The sequence below is a fragment of the Phoca vitulina genome, unplaced genomic scaffold (genome assembly GCF_004348235.1).
Source record: "Phoca vitulina isolate PV1807 unplaced genomic scaffold, GSC_HSeal_1.0 scaffold7, whole genome shotgun sequence".
In the NCBI taxonomy this organism is placed as follows: Eukaryota; Metazoa; Chordata; class Mammalia; order Carnivora; family Phocidae; genus Phoca; species Phoca vitulina.
In genome coordinates, this window is record NW_022589710.1 from 13,632,211 (window position 1) to 13,653,983 (window position 21,773).

At 35.4% G+C, this 21,773-nt stretch overlaps 1 protein-coding gene across 1 annotated transcript in view; it reads left to right on the forward strand.

Moving 5' to 3' along the window:
- LOC116632630 overlaps positions 1 to 21,773 on the forward strand; it is a 129,100-nt gene that overhangs the window by 90,967 nt on the left and 16,360 nt on the right. The window contains exons 7-8 of the mRNA XM_032404576.1: positions 9,348 to 9,452; positions 20,309 to 20,401. Coding sequence (XP_032260467.1) covers positions 9,348 to 9,452; positions 20,309 to 20,401 — 198 coding nt within the window. The remainder of the gene's footprint in view (positions 1 to 9,347; positions 9,453 to 20,308; positions 20,402 to 21,773) is intronic.

Consider the following 21,773-nt stretch of genomic DNA (forward strand, 5'->3'; position numbering starts at 1 on the left):
AAAAGACAAACATACTTAGGAAGCTGAGCAAACCCCAAGCAGGAAAAATCTAAGGAAATTTGTACTAAGCCACATAATAGTCAAACTTCTGAGAAGTAATGACATAGAAAAAACCTTGAAAGCACCAAGAGAGAAACAACATGTTATCTATAGGAGAAAAACAATTTGAATGGCAGTGGATTTCTCATCAGAAACTAGGGAGGCCAGAAATCAGTCCTATATCCAGAGAAAATATCCTTTGGGAATGAAGGGTAATCAAGACGTTTTCAGATAAAAGGCAAGAGAATTTGTTGCTGGCAGATTTGACCTAAAAGAATGACTAGAGGAAGTTCTCTAAATAGGAGGAAAATGATAAAAAGAAGAAATCTTGGAGTATCTAGAAGGAACAAAAACGTGTAAAGCAAAAATATGATTAAAGCATTAGTTTCCTTCACCTTTTGAGTATTCTAAATTATGTTTGTCAGTTGAAGTAAAAAATTATTATGTTGTTAACTGTATATAGAGGAAATGTTTAAAATAATTATAAATGGGGAAGGATATAAAGGGAGGTAAGGTTTCATATCACTTGAACTGGTAAAATGATGGCATTTGTAGACTTTGATAAATTATGTTTATATAATGTAATTCCTAGAGAAAAACTAAAAAGCTATATAAAGAGATACACTCAAAAACACCATAGATAAGTAAAAGTGGAATTTAAAAATATATCCAGGTAGGGGCGCCTGGGTGGCTCAGTCGTTAGGCATCTGCCTTTGGCTCAGGTCATGATCCCAGGATCCTGGGATCGAGCCCCGCATTGGGCTCCCTGCTCGGTGGGAAGCCTGCTTCTCCCTCTCCCACTCCCCCGCTTGTGTTCCTGCTCTCACTAACTCTCTCTTTGTCAAACAAATAAATAAAATCTTTAAAAAAAAAAATATATATATATCCAGGTAACAGGAAGGCAGGAAAAAGAAAACAGAGAAACAAAAGATACCAGAGAGAACAAACAAAACAAAAAATGAAATGGCAGACTAAATCCCCAAGTTAAATGTAAATTGTCTAGATACACCAATTAAGTGATGGAGATTGCAGAGTAGACTGAAAAACATAACCCAAGTAACTGACTTCAAATATAATGATATAGGAGGTTGAAAACAAAGGGGTAAAAAAAAGGTATATCATGCAAACATAAAGAAAAGCAGATTATTAGTTAATATTAATATCATTAATATCAGGTAAAGCAGACTTTCAAGCAAAGAAAATTATCAGAGGGGCATTATATTATGATAAAAGTGTCAATCTACCAGGAAGACATAGCAGTCTTAAGAAGTGTGTGCACCAAAGAACAGACCTGCAAACCATATGAAGCAAAAACTGGAATGAGAAATAGGCAATTCCACAATTACAGTTAGAGATGTCACCACCTCTCTAAATAATTGATGAAAACACTTAGAAAATCAGAAGAGATATAGGAGAACTCAAAAACTCCATTAACCAATAGAATCTAGTTGAAATTATAGAACATTATACCCAATGAAAGCAGGATCACACATTCTTTTCAAGTTCCCATAGGACATATACCAAGATAGAGCAAATCCATAATGGAATCAAATTAGAGAACAGTAACAAAGATAACCAAAAAATCTCCAAATATTTGGAAGCTAAACAATAGAGTTAAAAGTAACTGTGCATTAACAAGAAAGTCTCAAGAGATTAAAAAAATATATATATATTTTAAGATTTTATTTATTTGATAGAGAGCAAGCACAAGCAGGGGGGAGGGGCAGAGGGACAAGCATACTCCCCACTGAGTGTGGAGCCCAATGGACACAGGGCTTGATCCCAGGACCCTGAGATCAGGACCTGAGCCAAAATCAGACACTTAACCAACTGAGCCACCCAGGTGCTCCCCCCACCTTTTTTTAAAACTGAACATGCACCTACCACTCAGCAATAAAAAGGAAGGAACTCTTAATATGTGCAACTATAAGGATGAATCTTCAGAGAATTACACTGAAAAAGCCAATATTAAAAGATTACATACTCTATGGTTTCCTTATATAACATTCTTGAAATAACAAAATTATAGAAATGGAAGACAGATTAGTGGTTTCTAGGGTTTCAGGATGTGGGGGTCAGATGAGTGTGTCTATAAAAGGACAACATGAGGGATCCTTGTGATGAAAATATTTTGTATTTTGACTGTGTTATTGTACTATAGTTTTGCAAGATGTTACCTTTGAGGGAAACTGGGTAGAGGATAGATGGGATCTCTCTTACTATTTCTTAAAACTGCATGTGAATCTATAATTATCTCAAAATAAAAAAAGTTTAATAAAAAATTGTGATCATTAGAGCAAAAAAAAAAGAGCAACTAAACTTAGTTATAAAGGTAATCTTGAGTGATAATTTGTATAGCTAAAAGAGAATGTATTAAGTGATAATTCCCACAGCTAAAGCCACATCAATGACTTTCATGCCTTGATACATTAAAATCTATTGTTATAATGTTGGAGAGGTTGTGGAGAAAGGGGAACCCTCTTACACTGTTGATGGGAATGAAAGTTGGTACAGCACTTTGGAAAACAGTGTGGAGGTGCCTCAAAAAATTAAAAATAGAGCTACCCTATGACCCAGCAATTGCACTCCTGGGTATTTACCCCAAAGACACAGATGTAGTAAAAAGAAGGGCCATATGCACCCCAATGTTCATAGCAGCAATGTCCGCAATAGCCAAACTATGGAAAGAGCTGAGAAGCCCTTCAACAGATGAATGGATAAAGAAGATGTGGTCCATACATACAATGGAATATTACTCAGCCATCAGAAAGGATGAATACCCAACTTTTACATCAACATGGATGGGACTGGAGGAGATTATGCTAAGTGAAATAAGTCAAGCAGAGAAAGTCAATTATCATATGGTTTCATTTACTTGTGGAACATAAGGAAAGGCATGGAGGACATTAGGAGAAGGAAGGGAAAAATGAAGAGGGAGAAATCGGAGGGGGAGATGAACCATGAGAGACTGTGGACCCTGAGAAACAAACTGAAGGTTTTAGAGGGGAGGGAGTGGGGGAATGGGTTAGCACAGTGATGGGGTTGGGTTAGCCCAGTGGAGGGCACGTACTGCATGGAGCACTGGGTGTTATACAAAAACAATGAAGCATGGAACACTACATCAAGAACTAATGATGAATTGGGGCACCTGGGTGGCTCAGTCGTTAAGTGTCTGCCTTCGGCTCAGGTCATGATCCCAGGGTCCTGGGATCGAGCCCCACATCGGGCTCCCTGCTCCGTGGGAAGCCTGCTTCTCCCTCTCCCCCTCCCCCTGCTTGTGTTCCCTCTCTAGCTGTCTCTCTCTGTCAAATAAATAAAATAAAGTCTTAAAAAAAAAAAAGAACTGATGATGTATTGTATGGTGACTAACATAACATAATAAAATAAAATAAAATTAAATTAAAAAAACAAAAAAATCTATTGTTGTTTTGTACTTTGAATGGATTTTTTACCCATTTATGATTTGTAACATTGTACATCAGTTATTTGTTCATCGAGTTATGTAACTCTTCAAATGTATCAACATTTTACTATATATATAAAATCAAAATATCTTATTTTTAATATTATCAGAAAAAGGTTTTAGCATTGTGTTAGAAGATGGAGGAGGGACAGTGAAGTATCCTCCAGACTGAGAAGGCACTTTGAGACTGAAAAACGAAGCAAACAACTCCATACTATTCACACAGTTTTATTCAGGATAACTTGCTGACAGGAGGGATTGGGCACACAAATGACTCAGGTACTATGCAGCTACTCTCTGTCCAATCTGGACCTTAATCCTTAACTTCTACAGAGTGAGGGGCATGGTGGTAAGGTCAAAGAGTAGTTCTCTAAAGTGACGCTATCTGTGCACCAGTCATCTCTACTAGTTACCTGAAGTGGAGCCTTTTGTGCACTGCTTTAGGGAAGATCAGAGTAAGCCTTCCCATATTCCCGTCAGAGTATACATTAGCCTCCATGGGACCTGGAACATGTGGTACTGAGGGAGGTCCTTGCGTGGGCATGAACAAGATGGAGAGCCAAACATGGAGTTGGTGTTGTCAGCACTCCTACACACTGGGAACCTGACAGACTCATGGTGAGAGACACACATTTTCCAAATTTCTCATTTTTGCTAACAGCTTAAATTTTTTCATTGGCACAAATACTCTCAAGGGTTTTATTTGAAATGACAGGATTGCTTCATTCATTTTCAAGATAATGCTTGCCATATATTCATCTGAATGAACAGTTTGATGTTTGTCCTCTCAAATGAAAATGGTCGCTAGTTCAGTTCACAACTCTAACAGTAGCACATGTGTTTTTCCTCAAAACCACCATCCTACTTCACTGTGGCCACAGGAACACTTTATGTGTACTTCTCATTTAGTCGCATTGATGTGTACTTAAAAAAAAGATGTGTGCTTAAAAGTTGAGATGTAGGGGCGCCTGGGTGGCTCAGTTGGTTAGCGACTGCCTTCGGCTCAGGTCATGATCCTGGAGTCCCAGGATCGAGTCCCGCATCGGGCTGCCTGCTCGACAGGGAGTCTGCTTCTCCCTCTGACCCTCCCCTCTCTCGTGCTTTCTCTCTCTCAAATAAATAAATAAAATCTTTAAAAAAAAAAAAAAAAGTTGAGATGTAATAAAATTAACAATTTTTCCTGCTTTCTGGTGGGCACTTTTAAGGAGCAGCTGCCTTGATTCATGCTAAGGTGCCATCAGTTTTGTTCAATTTTTTTTTTTTTTTTTTTTTACCATCAGTGCAAATTTCAACACAGAGGAAAGGCAAATAGCCTCTAAATATGATTGAGTGAATAGTTTTCAATTGTGGAAAGGTATTGAAAAGGTCTTGAAAAGCCCCTTATAAAGGTCTTGAGCTATTTAGAGTCTCAGACCACATTTTGAAAAAGTCTCATTCATCCTTATGTTTCACTTATATGAAGCTTAATTTACCCCTAGGAACTAATTTGCATGTCTCTCTCCCTTAGTGAACAGAATATTCTGATTTTGGCTCTTCAATGTGAACATGAGTTATTGTATTGGCTTGTAATATACATAGTAACCATAGGGGTTGTGCAGGTGCTATTATACTAAGTCAAGCTTGTTGCTTGATAGTAATTCAGTTTGATGTGCAATCTCGATCTTCCTGTTAAGTACTAGCAGCTACCAACCCTGTCATTTCTAACCATTTTTCCTAGTTCTTAGAAAGTTCTGAGAATTGCAGGGGAAATCAATTTACCACAATGAGTGTTTTTTCAGTAGTTTAATTTGATAAATTCTCTCCTGAAGGTGCACCTGTGTTTTTCCTTAATAGCAAAGTTTCTGTTTGCTTAGTGATACATTTTCCTCTCTTCCCACTTGGAGGGTTGTATCTTGCTTACTTCTAGGGAAATCATTTTATTCTGGAGGCTTACGCTGCTGGACATCTATCTACTACATGGAAGGAATTACTGTATTGTATGTGTCCTATCATTTGAATGCCTGAGATTTTCTTAATTTCTAGGTCATCTTTGGAAGAAGAGTTGTCAGCTGATTTTGGAAGATTTTATTCATCTTTTAGCAATGACTTCCCAGCTCTAGGTCTATACAGCATAAAGTGATACAGTGTGCCCAGCAAAACAGAGGACAAGTGAGATGGAAACTTAATTTTGAATTCATATGGTGGACAAATTAACCTGGCAACTGCAGAATCTGCTTTTCTCTAAATATTCTGTTGGTACTTGGGAAATATGATCAAGTGTATGGAATGGTTTAAGTATACCTGACTAGAAATAAAAGTGGTCAAGGCTCAATGTCACCTTGTAATTGTGGATCTTTATTTCCTGTGTTTAGATCTTTGTATATTACTCTAAAAAGTCTGTAACATCCATACTCCAGGAGATGTCACTCTTAAGGTTGCATAGTTAATGCTATAGTAATGCTTGCAAATTGATGCTTTAAAATTATTTGAGGTCATTTTTCTAGTGAAAAATCTTTTTGGGGAAAATGAATAGTCCAATTAAGTGTTATTAAAAGTCAATGGAAATATAATTACCAATAATACCATGCATTCAAGCAGCCATTATTTTTAAAATCTTACCACATTTTCTTGAAGATTTTGTCATGAATGCCTGATTAATTTTTATGCCTCCAACTATTTTTTTTAAAGATTTATCCATTCATTTGAGAGAGAAAGAGGGCGCATGCATGCATGTTCAGGGGAAGGGGAGTGGGTAGGGGGAGAGAATCTCCAGGAGAATCCCCACCGAGTGCGCAGCCCAACATGTGGCTCAATCCCAAGACCCTGAGATCACCACCTGAGCCAAAATCAAGAGTTGGACGCTCAACCGACTGAGCCATCCAGGCATCCGAATGCCTCTGACTATTTTTAAAAATAATTTTGTCTTTTATTGTTTGCTTTATTATTATTTATTGATAATGAACTTTATTTTGTAGAATTGTTTTAGAGTACAGAAAAGTTACAAAGGTAGTATAGAGGTTTCCCATATATTACATATCCTGTTTCCCCTGTTATTAATATGATAATATTGGATTGAATAGTGGCCCCAAAGAGATATGTTCAAGTCCTAACCCACAGTACCTGTGAATGTTACCTTATTTGGAAATAGGGTCTTTGCAGATATAATTCAGGGTCTTGGGATGAATCCTGGATTTAGAGTGGGCCCTAAATCCAATAGGACAGGGTCCTTATAAGAGGAAAATGCCACTCAAACACACAGGGAGGAAGACCGTGTGACAGCAGAGGCAGAGATTGGAATGATGCAGCTGCAAGCTAAGGAATGCCAAGGACTGATGACAACCACTTGAAGCTAGAAAGAAGCAAGGAAGGATTCTTCCCTAGAAACTTCAAAGGAGCATGGACCTTCCTACAACTTGATTTTGGACTTTTAGTCTCCAGAGCAGTGAGAGAATACATTTCTGTTAGTTTAAACCACCCAGTGGTAATTTGTTATGGCAGCCTTAGGAGATTAATACAGCCTACAGTACCATGACCCAATATTTATACAGTATCATTAACTAAGGTCCATACTTCATTCAGATTTCTTTAGTTTTTGTATAATGTCCATTTTCTGTTACAGGATCCCATCCAGGATACCACATTATATTTAGTTGTCATATTTAGTTGCCTTAGGTTTCTCCTGGCTGTGACAGTTTCTGAGACCTTGAGGGGGTAGTGGTCAGATATTTTGTAGAATGTCCTCCAATTGGGATTTGCCTGATGTGATTTTGGAATTAAGACAACCAAGGTAAAGTGCCATTTTAATCACATCATATCAAAGGTACATATTATCAACATTGTTATCACTGTTGATGTTAACCTTAATCATCTAAGGTAGTGTTTGCCAAGTTTCTTCATTATGTAGTTTCCCTTTTTCCCCGTTTCCATACTGTAGTCTTTGGAATGTGGAGTTGTGCTCTACCTTCTTGAGGGCAGAGTATAACAAAAAAATTAATCTGTATTTGTGCAAATTTGTCTATTCTTATTTATTTATTCATTCAATTATTTATAGCAGTATGACTCATGGATATATATGTTGTACTTTGAGTTATACTCCAATAATACTTCATTATTATTATTATTTTGTTAGTATATTTTGAGCTTTGGTTATTAAGAGTTCCTTTGGTTGTCTCCTATGTCCCTTCTACATATCCCATTACTGTGGGATCTTTTTTTAAAAACAGGCTCATCTTGTATATTTCCTGCCCCAGTCCATAGAATCAGCCATTTATATAAGAAACCCTAGTTGCCTTTATTGGAGAATGTGATTAGAAACCAAGATCTTGGCATTCGGTGTGCTTGTTGGTACCAGGGCATTGTTGCTTCCAGGCCTTCTCAGGTGACACAGCAAGGAAATATGTATGGTATACTAACTCCTGTAAATATTTCTATATGTAATCATCTATGTCTAAATTAAGCTAAACATGAGTTCATAATGATGTCTTCAACTCTAATCCATTACCACATGATCATTCTAACCTCTTCTCTTGCTTTTCTTTTAAACTCCCAATCAAACAGCGATAACCCTGGCTTCTACCATCTTCCATTCATTTACTTAACTGTTCAATTCCAGTGTAGAAGTATCAGAATTATTAACCCATATTTCTGTGGTATACAACTTCACCAACTAAAGTACAGCGTTATGTACCATTTCTTTTGCCTTTACTTTTGTAGACTATACTCATTTCCAAAGCTACTAAGGTTGGCAACTTCCCCCCACCCCCTTCAGTGAGGTGGTTTCATACTTTTATAATACAGTTAGATTGTTTTGTTATATTCTGCATTCCATCCTGGGATTCCTCTTGATTTCCTAAATGATTTTTTAAAATTTACATACACAAAAATTCACTCTTTGTGCTCTAAAGTTCAGTAGGTTTTGACAAACGCATAATGTTATATAGCCACAATTCCAGTATCATATAGAATAACTTCACCTCCCTAAAAAGTCACCTATGCCTGATTAAGTTTTATTTTGAAAAAACAGTTATAGAAACCAAACTAACATACACCTGGGGACACTTTATCAAGAATTGACGCTAATTTTTTGTCATACTTGTTTCAGATTTTTTAAAATAAAAGAAATTAAAAAAATAAGAAGTCTTTTTGTACTTTTTTCTAATTCCATTTCTCTTCTTTCTCATTCAAGGGCAGTTACTGTTACAGTTGCAGTCTTTCTAGTCCATGATTTTATACTTTAATAGATGTATTTGTGACACTAAACAATAAATACTATAGTTCTGCATGTTCTAGAGACATTTATATATGGGACACTATTTTGTATGCATCTTTCTAAAATTTGCTTATTATACTGTCAATAGTATGCTTCTAAGATCCATCTGTGGTTTATAATTTTTGGGCTTGAATAACCTTATAGTATTAGTTATATGACTATGCCATATTTTATTCATCTGTTTTTCTATTAATGGACATTTAGATTGGGCTTTGTTTTTTGCTATTTCATATGCTGTATGAACATCCTTGTACATATCTCTTCATGAAATGTATAAGAATTTTCTTAAAATATATAGCTGGAATTGAAATTACTGGGTCATAAGGCATGTACATTTTTTCTTTTCCTAGAAATGGCCAGTTTGCCTCCAGTGTGGTTCTAGTAGTTTCCCCACATTCTCAGCATCAGTTAGAATTGCCAACTTTACATTTCTGCTAATCTGATGGGTATGAAAATTTGTCTTTCCCAGACTTTCAGGGGCTGTGGTACCAATCAACTCACTATCTAGGCCACTAGAAACACTTTTGATGGGAGTTGGGGTTTTTACACTAGAGATCATTTGTTAGTTTCTAATAGCTTTTTATTTTATTTTCAAAGGTGTCTGCTTATCCAGGATGTACGAAGTTGTTTTGGAATCTAACTCCACCCAAATTCTCTGTTCCAGTATCTGTTATGAAGGAAACTCTATATCCAAAATATGAGGTAACACACAGAATGACTTTTCTCTGTTGTTGTTGTTGTTTAATAATTAAATTGTATAATTGATAGTGACATTAAATTGTACTGGACAGTTGCTGTGTAAATTGCCAGACAACTATTGCCATAACTGAGAATGACTGGATGGTACTATAGCATTGCACTTATCCATATTACTTTAGCCAGTCAAGAAGATTATTCTGTTTTCTTTTTGAAAAAATACTTTATTTGACTGAGGTTCCAAGATATAGAACTACTAAGGTTGTTTAGAAGATCTTCATGTCATTTTCATTTGCTTTTAAAGTGAACTTTTAGGGGTGCCTGAGTGGCTTAGTCATTAAGCACCCGCCTTATTTTTTTTTTAAAAAATAAAGTGAACTCTTAGTTAATTTAATGTTTAAAAAACTTAACATCACCCAATACAGTTATTGCTCTTTTTTCTTCTTCCCTTAAAGAGTGTTTGCTCTCATTTTATGTTATATTGATTATTTTAAAGCTTAGAAAAGTCAAGAGAAGAAAACCAAATTCACTTATTGTTCTTCTGCAGACAATTACTGTCCGCGTTTTTGGTCCATTTTCTTTCATTGTTAAAAATTTTTCTTCCTTTCTTAATCTCAGGAAACAAACTGAGGGTTGCTGGAGTGGTGGGGGGTGGGAGGGATGGGGTGGCTGGGTGATAGACATTGGGGAGGGTATGTGCTATGGTGAACGCTGTCAAGTGTGCAAGACTGTTGAATCACAGATCCGTACCTCTGAAACAAATAATACATTACATGTTTAAAAAAAAAAGAAGAAGATAGCAGGAGGGGAAGAATGAAGGGGGGGAACTTGGAGGGGGAGATGAACCATGAGAGTCGATGGACTCTGAAAAACAAACTGAGGGTTCTGGAGGGGAGGGGGGTGGGAGGATGGGTTAGCCTGGTGATGGGTATTGAAGAGGGCACGTTCTGCATGGAGCACTGGGTGTTACACGCAAACAATGAATCACGGAACACTACATCAAAAACTCATGATGTATTGTATGGTGATTAATATAACATAATAAAAAAAATTTTTTTTCTTCCTCCTCCTTTTCTCTTTCCTCCCCTTTCTTCTTCCTTTTAATATTTTTCCTCTTTTTTTTTTTTTAAGATTTTATTTATTTATTTGAGGCAGAGAGAATGAGAGAGAGAGAGCACATGAGAGGGGGGAGGGTCAGAGGGAGAAGCAGGCTCCCTGCCGAGCAGGGAGCCCGATGCGGGACTCGATCCAGTGACTCCAGGATCATGACCTGAGCCGAAGGCAGTCGCTTAACCAACTGAGCCACCCAGGCGCCCTAATTTTTTTCCTCTTAAAACAATTCTGTGATGAACATTATTATGCATAATTTTTTTTATTGTGCATAATTTTTTAATGGTACTTAGGATTATTTTATTTGCATGGGATTTTAGGCAGCTTACTAAAACTCCTATCAGAAAACAATAAAACAGAAGCACCTGGGTGGCTCAGTCGTTAGGCATCTGCCTTCGGCTCAGGTCATGATCCCGAGGTCCTGGGATCGAGCCCCGCATCGGGCTCCCTGCTCGGCAGGAAGCCTGCTTCTCTCTCTCTCCCACTCCCCCTGCTTGTGTTCCCTCTCTTGCTGTGTTTCTCTCTGTCAAATAAATAAATAAGATCTTAAAAAACATTTAAAAAAAAAGAAAACAATATAACAAAACGTTGAAGAAATCATAGGGAGAACATAAGAAGGGTAATAGTGTAATCGAGTCACAGGTAAAATTAAATTAAAAATTTCTGTCCATATATGCTGTTGCTTGAAGTGGAATAATCAATTTACCTCTTAGCTTCTTTGCAACCAAGGCAGGGATGGAAGCACATTAATATTTGACCAATTCTGTATGTTAATGTTAAAACATCTTTACATTTTTTAGATTACTTGGTCATGGTGTATTATGCTTAAATATTAGGCAATATTTTATTTTTAATATATATTCATGGTGAAATATGTATGTAGTATCTTTTTTTTCTTTTGTTGGACTCTCCTATTAGGTTTATTCTTGCTTCATAAAGTTAATTGGGTAGCATTTCATTTTTTTTTAAATACCCTGAAATTAATATAACATAAAAATAATCTAGAAAATGCGGAAGAACTCAGTGGAAACATTTGAACCTTTTGGGAAGGTAATTGTTTGACAATTAGAATTTTTTCTTTTCTATAATATTACACTGTATGTTAACTAACTGGAATTTAAACAAAAACTTAAAAAAAAGAGTCCTGTGCTTAGCTCTTTGAAACTACACTGAGTATAATATGCTTTCAAATATATCTTCCTTCATTAAGATCTAAATGTTTGCAAACATATGTTCAGAAGAATATTGGAACAAATTTATGCTTAACTCATTGAAAAAAAAGATTGGCTTTCAGTGTTTTTTGTTTTAATTTATTTTTTATTTTAATTCCAGTATAGTTAACATACAGTGTCATATTGGTTTCAAGTGTACCATATAGTGATTTAACAATTCTATAAATTACTCAGTGCTCATCATGATAAGTATACTCTTTAATCCCCATCACCTGTTTCACACATCCCCCTGCCCCCCGCCCCGTCCCCAGTAACCATCAGTTTGTTCTCTATAGTTAAGAGTCTGTTTCTTGGTTTGTCTCTCTTTTTTTCCTTTGTTCATTTTGTTTCTTAAATTCCACATATGAGTGAAATCATATTGTATTTGTTTTTCTCTGACTGACTTATGTCACTTAGCATAATACTCTCTAGCTCCAGCCACATTGTTGCAAATCGCCAAGCTTTCATTCTTTTTCATGGCTGAGTAATATTCCACTGTGTGTGTGTGTGTGTGTGTGTGTGTGTGTGTGTGTGTGTGTGTATACATCTCACCTCTTCTTTATCCATTCATCTATCGATGGACACTTGGGCTATTGTGGATAATGCTGCAATAAACATAGAGGAGCGTATATCTTTTTGAATTAGTGTTTCACATTCTTTGAGTAAATACCCAGTAGTGGAATTACTGGATCATATGGTAATTCTATTTTTAATTTTTTAAAAAATAATCCCTATGCCCACTGTGGGCCTCAAACTCATCACCCTCAGATCAAGAATTACTTGCTATACTGACTGAACCAGTGAGGCACCCCTCTATTTTTAATTTTTTTGTCCACACTTGTTTTCCATAGTGGCTGCATCAGTTTGCATTCCCACCAACAGTGCATGAGGGTTCCTTTTACTTGGGTTGTTCAATGTTAAGTATTTTTTCTTGAATCAATGGTTAATGTGTATTCTTATAGAAAGCCACCTATTTGATTGAAATGTATAAATTTTATGCGGTGTTTGTAGTCTCTCTAGTCTTCATCTCCATTTCTAATGTTGCATCATTTTCTTTCCTATTTCTAATCATATTTTTGAGAATTTTTTCTTCCCCAAAAATAATTTTTAGAAATGAGTTTAATGTTTTTGTCTTCTCTTGTTTTCAGTTACAAGTGCTTTAGTCTCTAATTGTCAAATTACTATGCTCACCCCAGTATAAAACCATATTTAATTATTTTTAGCAAGGTTTATAATGTAGGATCCCCTAGCTATTAGAAATCATGGCCTGTCAGCCAGAAAAACAAATAAGTTCAACCTACCATCTTTGAACAAAAAAAACTTCTGGATTAATTCAATTTTTGCCCCTCTGAATTTTTGTTACTTCTCTTTTTGTAAATTTTTTGGTTGTTGGCTTCCTGCTTTCTATAGAAGGTTGACATTTCTACTGGGCATTTTTCTAGTTTCTTGCATTGATTTACAATTTAATGAATTTCTTTATTTTTCTTATTTTTAAGTAATATACTTCATGAATTTTCTTCTATGTAAGAGTTTGATCTTATTTCATAAATTTTTATTTATAGTGTGTTCATTTATTTTCTAAATAATTTCTATTAATTATTCATTTTCATTATCTTTATGAGACATGATTTGTGTGGGAAAGTGTTTTTATTTATTTTTTTTTTTTTAAAAGATTTTATTTATTTATTCATGAGAGACAGAGAGAGAGAGAGAGGCAGAGGGAGAAGCAGGCTCCCAAGGAGCAGGGAGCCCGATGCGGAACTCGATCCCAGGATGCTGGGATCATGACCTGAGCTGAAGGCAGACGCTTAACCATCTGAGCCACCCAGGCGCCCAGGAAAGTGTTTTTAAACACTGTTTTGACTTGGCATTATTTTGTTTTAATTTTATTCTTTATCCTTATTAACATAAGAAAATATATTCTTTAGAATACCAATTTCCCATCCAAGTACTATTGGTATTTGCTTTCCGGTTTTCTATATGTTCCAATATTGTCTATTAATTCAATGGTATTATAAGTTGTAACCATTTTTACATTGTGGCAGCACTAAGCAGAGCATAGGCTTTCCAATCCATCTTGGATTTGAATCCCACTTACTTTCTGGATAATCTTTACTAGTATCTTAGTTTCTTGAAGCCTGAGTTTTTTTTTTTTATGTAAAATAGGTGTTCTGAGAATTTAGTGAGAGACTATATAGTGTATTGCCTAATGAATAATAAGTGCTCAATTAAGAATAGATATAGCTGTTATATTGTCATATAATTCCATTCCTCTGTGGCATATTTCTTTCATTTGATCTATAAAACACTGTGTGTGTGTGTATTGGGGGGAGATGCCTGGCTGGCTCAGTTGGAAGAGCATGTGACTCTTGATCTCCGGGTTGTGGGTTCAAGCTCCATGTTGGATGTAGAGATTATTAAAATAAATAAATAAATAAATAAACTTAAAAAAATAAGAATAAAAAATAAAAAACACTGTTGGGGATTTTTCAGCAGTTGTGTTTTACTTATTTCTCCACGTGTTACCAGTAGTTTTTACTTTAGGTGATTAGAAGCTGTTTTATCTTTATTATGAATTTAGCAATGTTTTACCTTTATTATGAATTCTTTTTCTTATCAATTTTAAGTGACCTACTTTGGCTTTTTTAATGCTGGAATTCTACTGTAATATGGCTAGCCCTCTGTTCTTTTCTGTCTGTGTTCAGGAATATTTTCATTTTAATCCTTTGTTGTTTTCTTTGTTTTTGTTTCGTTTCAGATGAACCATATAAGTAGCATATCATTTATTGGTATTATTATTATTATTAATTATTATTTTGTGCTTTCTATCTTTTAAAAATTTTCTTTCTATTTTGTCTTTTGTTAAACCACCATTATTTTCTTTAGCAATATTATTGTTTTTGCTGTTCTGAGTTACAAGGCCTAATAAATTACTTAAGAACTTGCATGAGTAGTATATGAATACTTTAGTGTAGAAAAAATTCAAATGATACAGCCGTGTATGGCATAAAGAGCACTACCCGCCTTGAATGCTATCCTTTCCCAGTTCTCTTCTCTCTGAAGTTTACTAATATTAAATGTATTGTATGTATCCTTTCGGTCATTTTTTTCATTTATGTAATGCAAGTGTATGCAAATTAATATTTTTACATGTGTGGAATCATGTAATCTATATTATTCTGCATCTTGAGTTTTTTGCTTAAAACATACTTCTGTTGATTCTCATTTATTGAATATTTACTATGAGCCAGACACTGTGCCAGGAACTTCACTTGTGTTATTTCATTTGGCCCTCCTATGAACCCAGAGAGGTACTAATTATGTCCCCAATCAAAAAAAGTCCCCTTCTCCCCATTTGTTCTGTTACCCTTTTCCTTACCTCTTCCTGGTGCTAAAAGTCACTAACCCAGTTTAGAAGGGTATATTATATTTATTGCTGCAGATCAAATTATCCCCAAATTTAGCAGTTTAAAACAAACTATTATTATCTCACACAGTTTCTGAGGATCTGGAATCCACAGTTTCTGGCCTAACTAGGAAGTTCTGGCTCAAGATCTCTCATGTGGTTTTAGTTAGGATCTCAGCTGAGGCTGCATCATAAAAAACAAAAAACAAAACAAAGCAAACCTTCCCACAAACCACACTTGCACATATATCTTTGTATACAGATGTGTATTTTTCTATTTGGAATTCCTGATCAAAGTATATGTGTAATTTAAATCTTGAAAGATTGTTGTGTATATTTGCATTTTCTTTTCTTAAGTGTAATCTAAACTTTTCATTTATTCAAGAAGATAATATTTTTTTGGGGGGAAATATGTAACGAGCTAAAAGAAAAAGGTTCATAACATAAAGTATATTAAAGATTGCCTTAGTGTAAGATTGGTGAATATTAATTTGCGTAAGTAGGCACGGCATCCATGAAAATGTGATGCTCATATCTCCTTCAGGAGAATCTGTTGACATAAGCTTGACTGGCAGCCTCCAGCTGTTGTCCTGTAGATCTATCATGGCATTTGCTCTAAGGCCATTTTTCCTCTGGGCTGCTTCTAGCCAGTGACTGAACACAACAGGTTTGCTAGAGGTGACCCATACCTGCTTGATGTGGGATTGGTTCAACAGGCAGTTTTGGCTCAGGAACTTTCCATCTGCCTGGCTGAATCTCAGAACTGCTCTGTGATCTGAAGCTCTTCCTACTCGCTCCTTCCTCTCTTCGCCTTTCACAGGTGTCAGCTGCATCATGGTCTGAAGGTTTCCTACTGCTCGCTCTCTTTGTCGCCTCCACTGGTAGCATCTGCTTCTAACTGAATTGACCCAGCTGGGGGGTAATATGAGTAATATGTAATATTACTCAATATACTGTAGTGAGTACAATATTTTCCAAATTCCATGTTTATAAGTAGGGGCATGTATTTTTCTCTCTTTGTATTTAGAAAATGTGAGTATAGGGAATTGAAAGTAGAAAGAAGTTTCTGAACAGAAGTAAGAACTGTAGCAAGACTCAGATTGGTTTGTAACCAGGACTGGTTACAACTGGTGATGACAGAGTAACCCATTAGAAAGATGGTCCAAAAGTCAGTCAGTGCTGGTGGTTGTTCATACCCAATGACTAGAAGAAAAAGGATCCAAAAAGACTTCTGGCATAAAGAGATGGCCCAGGACACTTTTCATGCATCCTAACTGGAATCAGACCTTTGTTCAAAGAATCTTTTGTTCAAAGGTTCCTTTGAATGGGAAATAGTATGTAGATACAAAGGTCTGTATGCCCTGTGTTTTAAAGGTAAATTTAAAATGTTTATATATATTGTGATAACTGATATTTTTTGTTTTATCCTGACATATAATTTATGTTTTTTATTGACTCTGCCTTTGTTTGTTTCATTTTCTTCTTTTATTCCTTTTCTTAAATTTATCTTTTTTGTTGTTCCTTTTTTTAAAAAAATTCAGCAGTCTAGATATATATTCAGGTTTTATTTTTACTTTTTCAACTATTTTGATAAATTGTGTTTTATTAACCCTATTTTGGAAGTATATATACTATTTCTTATTCTTATGGTGGTTTCCCTGGATAGACATCTTTAACTTATCAAAATCTTGTGTTAATCAGTATCTTTATACTCTTCCAGGACAATACAATGACTTTAAAACCTTTCAATTCCATTTACCCCTTTTGCCTTAATATGTTTTTACTTTGTTATATTCTTAGATCTTTATCTTTTAAAACCCTCAAAACATTATTATCATTTTATACAATATTTCTTATATTTTACCCATATATTTATCCCTCTCTCTTTTTCTTTTCTTTTTTTTTTCCCCCTAGCATCTCAGAACTTTGTCTGGAATCATTTTACCCTTTGCGTGAAATATATCTTTAGAATTTGCTTTAAGGGAAGTAGGAAGTCTGCAATTAATGAAAATATTGGTTTTTCTGTTTCGAATGTCTTTATATTAGCTCATTCTTGAGAGAGATTATACCTGGGTATGATGTATATTGCAGATATTTTCTTTTAGCACACTAATGGTGTTCTAATATTCTCCAGCATCCACTGTTGCTATTGGGAAGTAAGTCTTAAATGTGAATTCTTTTGAGGATAACAGATTCCTTGCTTCCTCCCAAACTGGCTACTTTTAAGTTTTTCTCTTTTCTTCCCTATTTTCATTATGATGTGGCTAGCTGCAGATTTCTTTAAAATTTATGCTTTGGAATTATTGGGATTTTTGAATATGTGACTTGATGTCTTTCATCAACTATGGAGAATTTTTAATCTTTATCTTTTCAAATGTTGCCTCTGTTCATTCTCTTTCATTTTCTGGGACTTTAATCATAGGTATTAGCTACCTTTTTCCTCTTGATGATGGATTCTGGATAATTTCCCTTCTGATCTGTCTTATAGTACAAGTTTATAAATTCTTTCTTCAGTTGTGTCTAAGATACTGTTAAACTTGTTTATTGTATTTTTAAATTTGCTTTTGTGTTTTTCTTTTTAGAATATTTATTTTTTTTCTCCAAATCTATTTTGTTTTGGTGTTTTATTTCTTTATGTGTCTGTCTTTAAATGTTTATTATTGTATTTAAAACATTATTTTTAGGAAACCTTTGAGACCAAGAATGACAGTTTCTTTCTCCAGAGAAATTTTTTGTCAAATTTTTTAGTACTCAGAAACAGTCTTAGTCTAAGGTTGAGGCTTGAGTTTCTTTGACCACCCTTGTGATGGAACCAAGGCTGAAAGTCTACACAAAGGCTGATTTACTTCCCCTCACTCTTTTTTTCTTTTTTAAAGAGGTTTAAAAAAAAATTTTTTTTTAAAGCAGGCTCCACACCCAACATAGGACTTGAACTCAGGACTTGATCTCTTGAGATCAAGAGTCACATGGTCTACTGACTAAGCCAGCCAGGCACCCCTACATCTATTCATCTTAATCTGATGGTGTAGCATCCTGTAGCCTTGGATACTTGCATATTTTGTATATGTATAATATTATACAGTATATTACATATATGTAAATATATATAAATAAATCAGTCTCCATGCCATGGGTAAGTTTTGGGCTTCAATTTCTATCACCGTTGCCCCAAGAAGTTGTCAGTCTGCAGCTCAGACTTGCAGCTGCTTTGGCAAACATCATGAGAACAAAAGCATCTTGAATACTGGGCTTACTTTTCCAGGTTCTTGCCTTTTCTTAGATTTTGGCTCAGTATCTCTTCATCATCATGTTGGCTTTTTGATGCTTTGAAGATTGCAGTTTTTGTATTATAAGTAGCTTTCTTAGTTTTCCTTAGTAGAATTACCTAGCCTGCCATAATTAGAAGCAGAGTCATAATTGACTTTTAAAGTAGCAAAACTGGTTCCATTTCTATCTACATCCCAGCTTTTATTGGGTGCATACCAGTTTTAGCAATATCTCTGGAGTAGAGCAGGAGGATTTTTACATCAGATATCGTATAAGCAATGGTTGCTCTCTCAAGACACATTAGTTTGGTCACTATCTTGGCAGGTTCCAAGATAAGGTTCCATATGAACCATGTTCTCTTTTAAAAAAGCAACCACTGGGGCACCTGGGTGGCTCAGTTGGTTAAGCATTTGACTCTTGATTTCAGCTCAGGTCATGATCTCAGGGTTGTGAAATTGAGACCCATGTTGGGCTCTGCCCTGGGCATGAAGCCTGCTTGAGATTCTCTCTCCCTCTCTCTCTGCCCCTCCCCATCTCTCTCTCTCTCTCTAAAAAAAAGGAAAAAGAAAATAAAAGAAAAAAAAGCAGCCATTGATAATTAGCAAGTTTTGCTGTTTTGATATCTGTAAAATACAGTATTAAGGCTTTTGTCCTTGTTATTGTTAAAAGCATTTCCTTAAATATACAATAGCTGCTATTCCGTCATATTTGAATATTTTGTGTAAACATATGACAAAATCGTTCCATAGTCTCTTGCGTATCACGTAGTTTATCTCTGAAGAGCAACAGTGACCAATTATCCTTCTGCTATGTTTAGTAATTCTCTTACCTTACACTGTGCTATAGCTGCATTATAAAAATACAATAGAAGATGAATAAAAATCAATGCTGGTGATTCCTAAATTACCCATAGCCTTTTCCATATCTGTTCCATTCTCAGTGATAATTTCATGGTATTTTTAAAAGCTAATTTTCTAGGGCGCCTGGGTGGCTCAGGCTCAGTTGGTTAAGCGACTGCCTTCGGCACAGGTCATGATCCTGGAGTCCCGGGATCGAGTCCCGCATCACGCTTCCCGCTCAGCGGGGAGTCTGCTTCTCCCTCTGACCCTCCTCCCTCTCATGCTCTCTGTCTCTCATTCTCTCTCTCTCAAATAAATAAATAAAATCTTTAAAAAAAAAAAAAGCTAATTTTCTATTGAATAAATATTTTTTTAATTTGAAATTTTAGTTGTTTGAGACCTAAACATTTAAGCAAAGTAGCAGCATGATTTAATTCATCATAAATACACTAAGATGTCAAACTTAGATCTTCTCGTTGTTTTTCTATATCCAAATCGCTGATTATAAGATAGAAGAATAACACATTTAATAATAATTGTAATGATTGCAGCAGTTCATCCTTACAACAATAAATACACATATATAACTTAATTGATGGAGTTTGAATTATAAGGCATTTAAAGAGAATTTCAGTCCAATAAAAATTTAGAATGCTTACCTGTATTTGACAGTGAATAGTCCTATATTGACAATAAATCCAAATAAGTCTTATACATAATTCTGATATTTGTATACTAAATCGATTCAATGCTAACTATGAGATCACAGTATCATTGATTGCTTGTAAGATTAGTGATGCCAGAAATAAGATAGAAGTATCTATTTGGCTAACGGTCAACACGGAAGCCAAATTGTGGGTTTGGGTCAAATACTAAGGCTATAGCTGGGCTTTTGATGTGTCTGGTAAATGTTGTCTATACTTCTACCTTTTCTATACATTTTTCTTTTGGTAATAATGTGTACTATGAACTAACAGTGATCATAAGCTTTTTAAAGTATAATTTAAAACTGTTATCTTTTTATTACAGAGTATTCAAGCAAGCAAAATTTTAACTGAGAGATTTTCAGCTGAAAGCAAGGAAAGTGTCATTATTTTAAATCAGCATAGCAGAAGTACTAGGGTATGTACAATTTTTATTCTAAATTGTGGGTTGGTTGCTTTATCTGCCTATAGCTCAGATATATTATTTCTAGTAGTTCTGGAAATTATTTCTTGGTGCTTCCTCAGTCAGGGAAATGCCTCAGAACATTCACTTCTGGTGTCTTTGCTGAGGACACATTTCCTCTTTTTCAAATATGTTGCCTTTGTGACACTTAGAAGATGTTACTTACTAATTAATAGCAGAATATCTGATTTTCCTAAAATTTTGAAAATTTCTGGTCTTGCACTCATTTATCACTTCTTGCCTAGGTCTTAAATGATTAAAGAAACATGTTTGTGAATGTTTGGGCCAAATGGGGGGATTGGTTATGGCCATGAAACAGTAAAACTAAATTCTCTAAACAGTGATTAGACTCAGGCTCATGACTTTGTTATCATTGTAGTGTATCCAAGTAAGCTAATTAAATAATAAACATAATTGGAGAGAAAAGACATAGTGATTGAGAGAAGTTGAGAGAAGAAGAAAAGTTGGAAGTATACATAACTGGTTTAATAGATGTCCTGAACTTTATGGGGGACAAATAAAAAACAGTTTTATTTTTCTCCCATTAGTACCTTCAGGCCTCTGCTCCCCTTGATGGTATCTTGGGATGCTGAATGGCACATAGTACAAAGTCTTAGGGCAGTGGGACAAATCAAATCCTATTCTAGTTAGTTACTAGGTTAAAGATATGTCTATGCCCCCTCCTTTATCCCCCATACAGTTTAATACCTTTTTTTTTTTTTTGGAGGGGATAATGTTTCTAATTAATACAGATCACTTTTTTTTCTCTTTCCTTTATAGCACTTACTAAATATTTGTCCTTATGTGTGTTTGATCTTTTTATGCCTCACCAGACTGGGGTCACAGCATTCTTCATCACTGTTTTATCCATATCCTAGAGTAGTAGCCATCACATAAAAAATAGCTGAACCAATGAATGTCCCTTTCTAGTTTGGAATGCCATGTACACTTTCTGGACTATTGTAGTAGCACTACTTACACCTACCTGTCACATATTCCCATTTTTAGTAGCTGCTTCTTCCAACCCATCCTCCTACTGCCTCCTGCTGTATTCTTAAAACACAGGCATACTTATGTCACTCATTTCTCAAACTGTAACTCCACCTACCAAATAAAGTCAAAGTGCTTCATTGAGCTTCATAACCTGGCCTCAACTATACTTTCTATCTTATCTCCCATTATACTTCTGCTTTTGTGTCGCCCCCACATACCCTGTACTCCACCTGCACCCAAGTCCTTGGGGACTAAAACCCCCTGCATTTTGACGTTTCTCTGGGCTTGTTTAGGCTGTTCCGTTGGCCTGGAATATTCTCAGCTCTATCTCAGT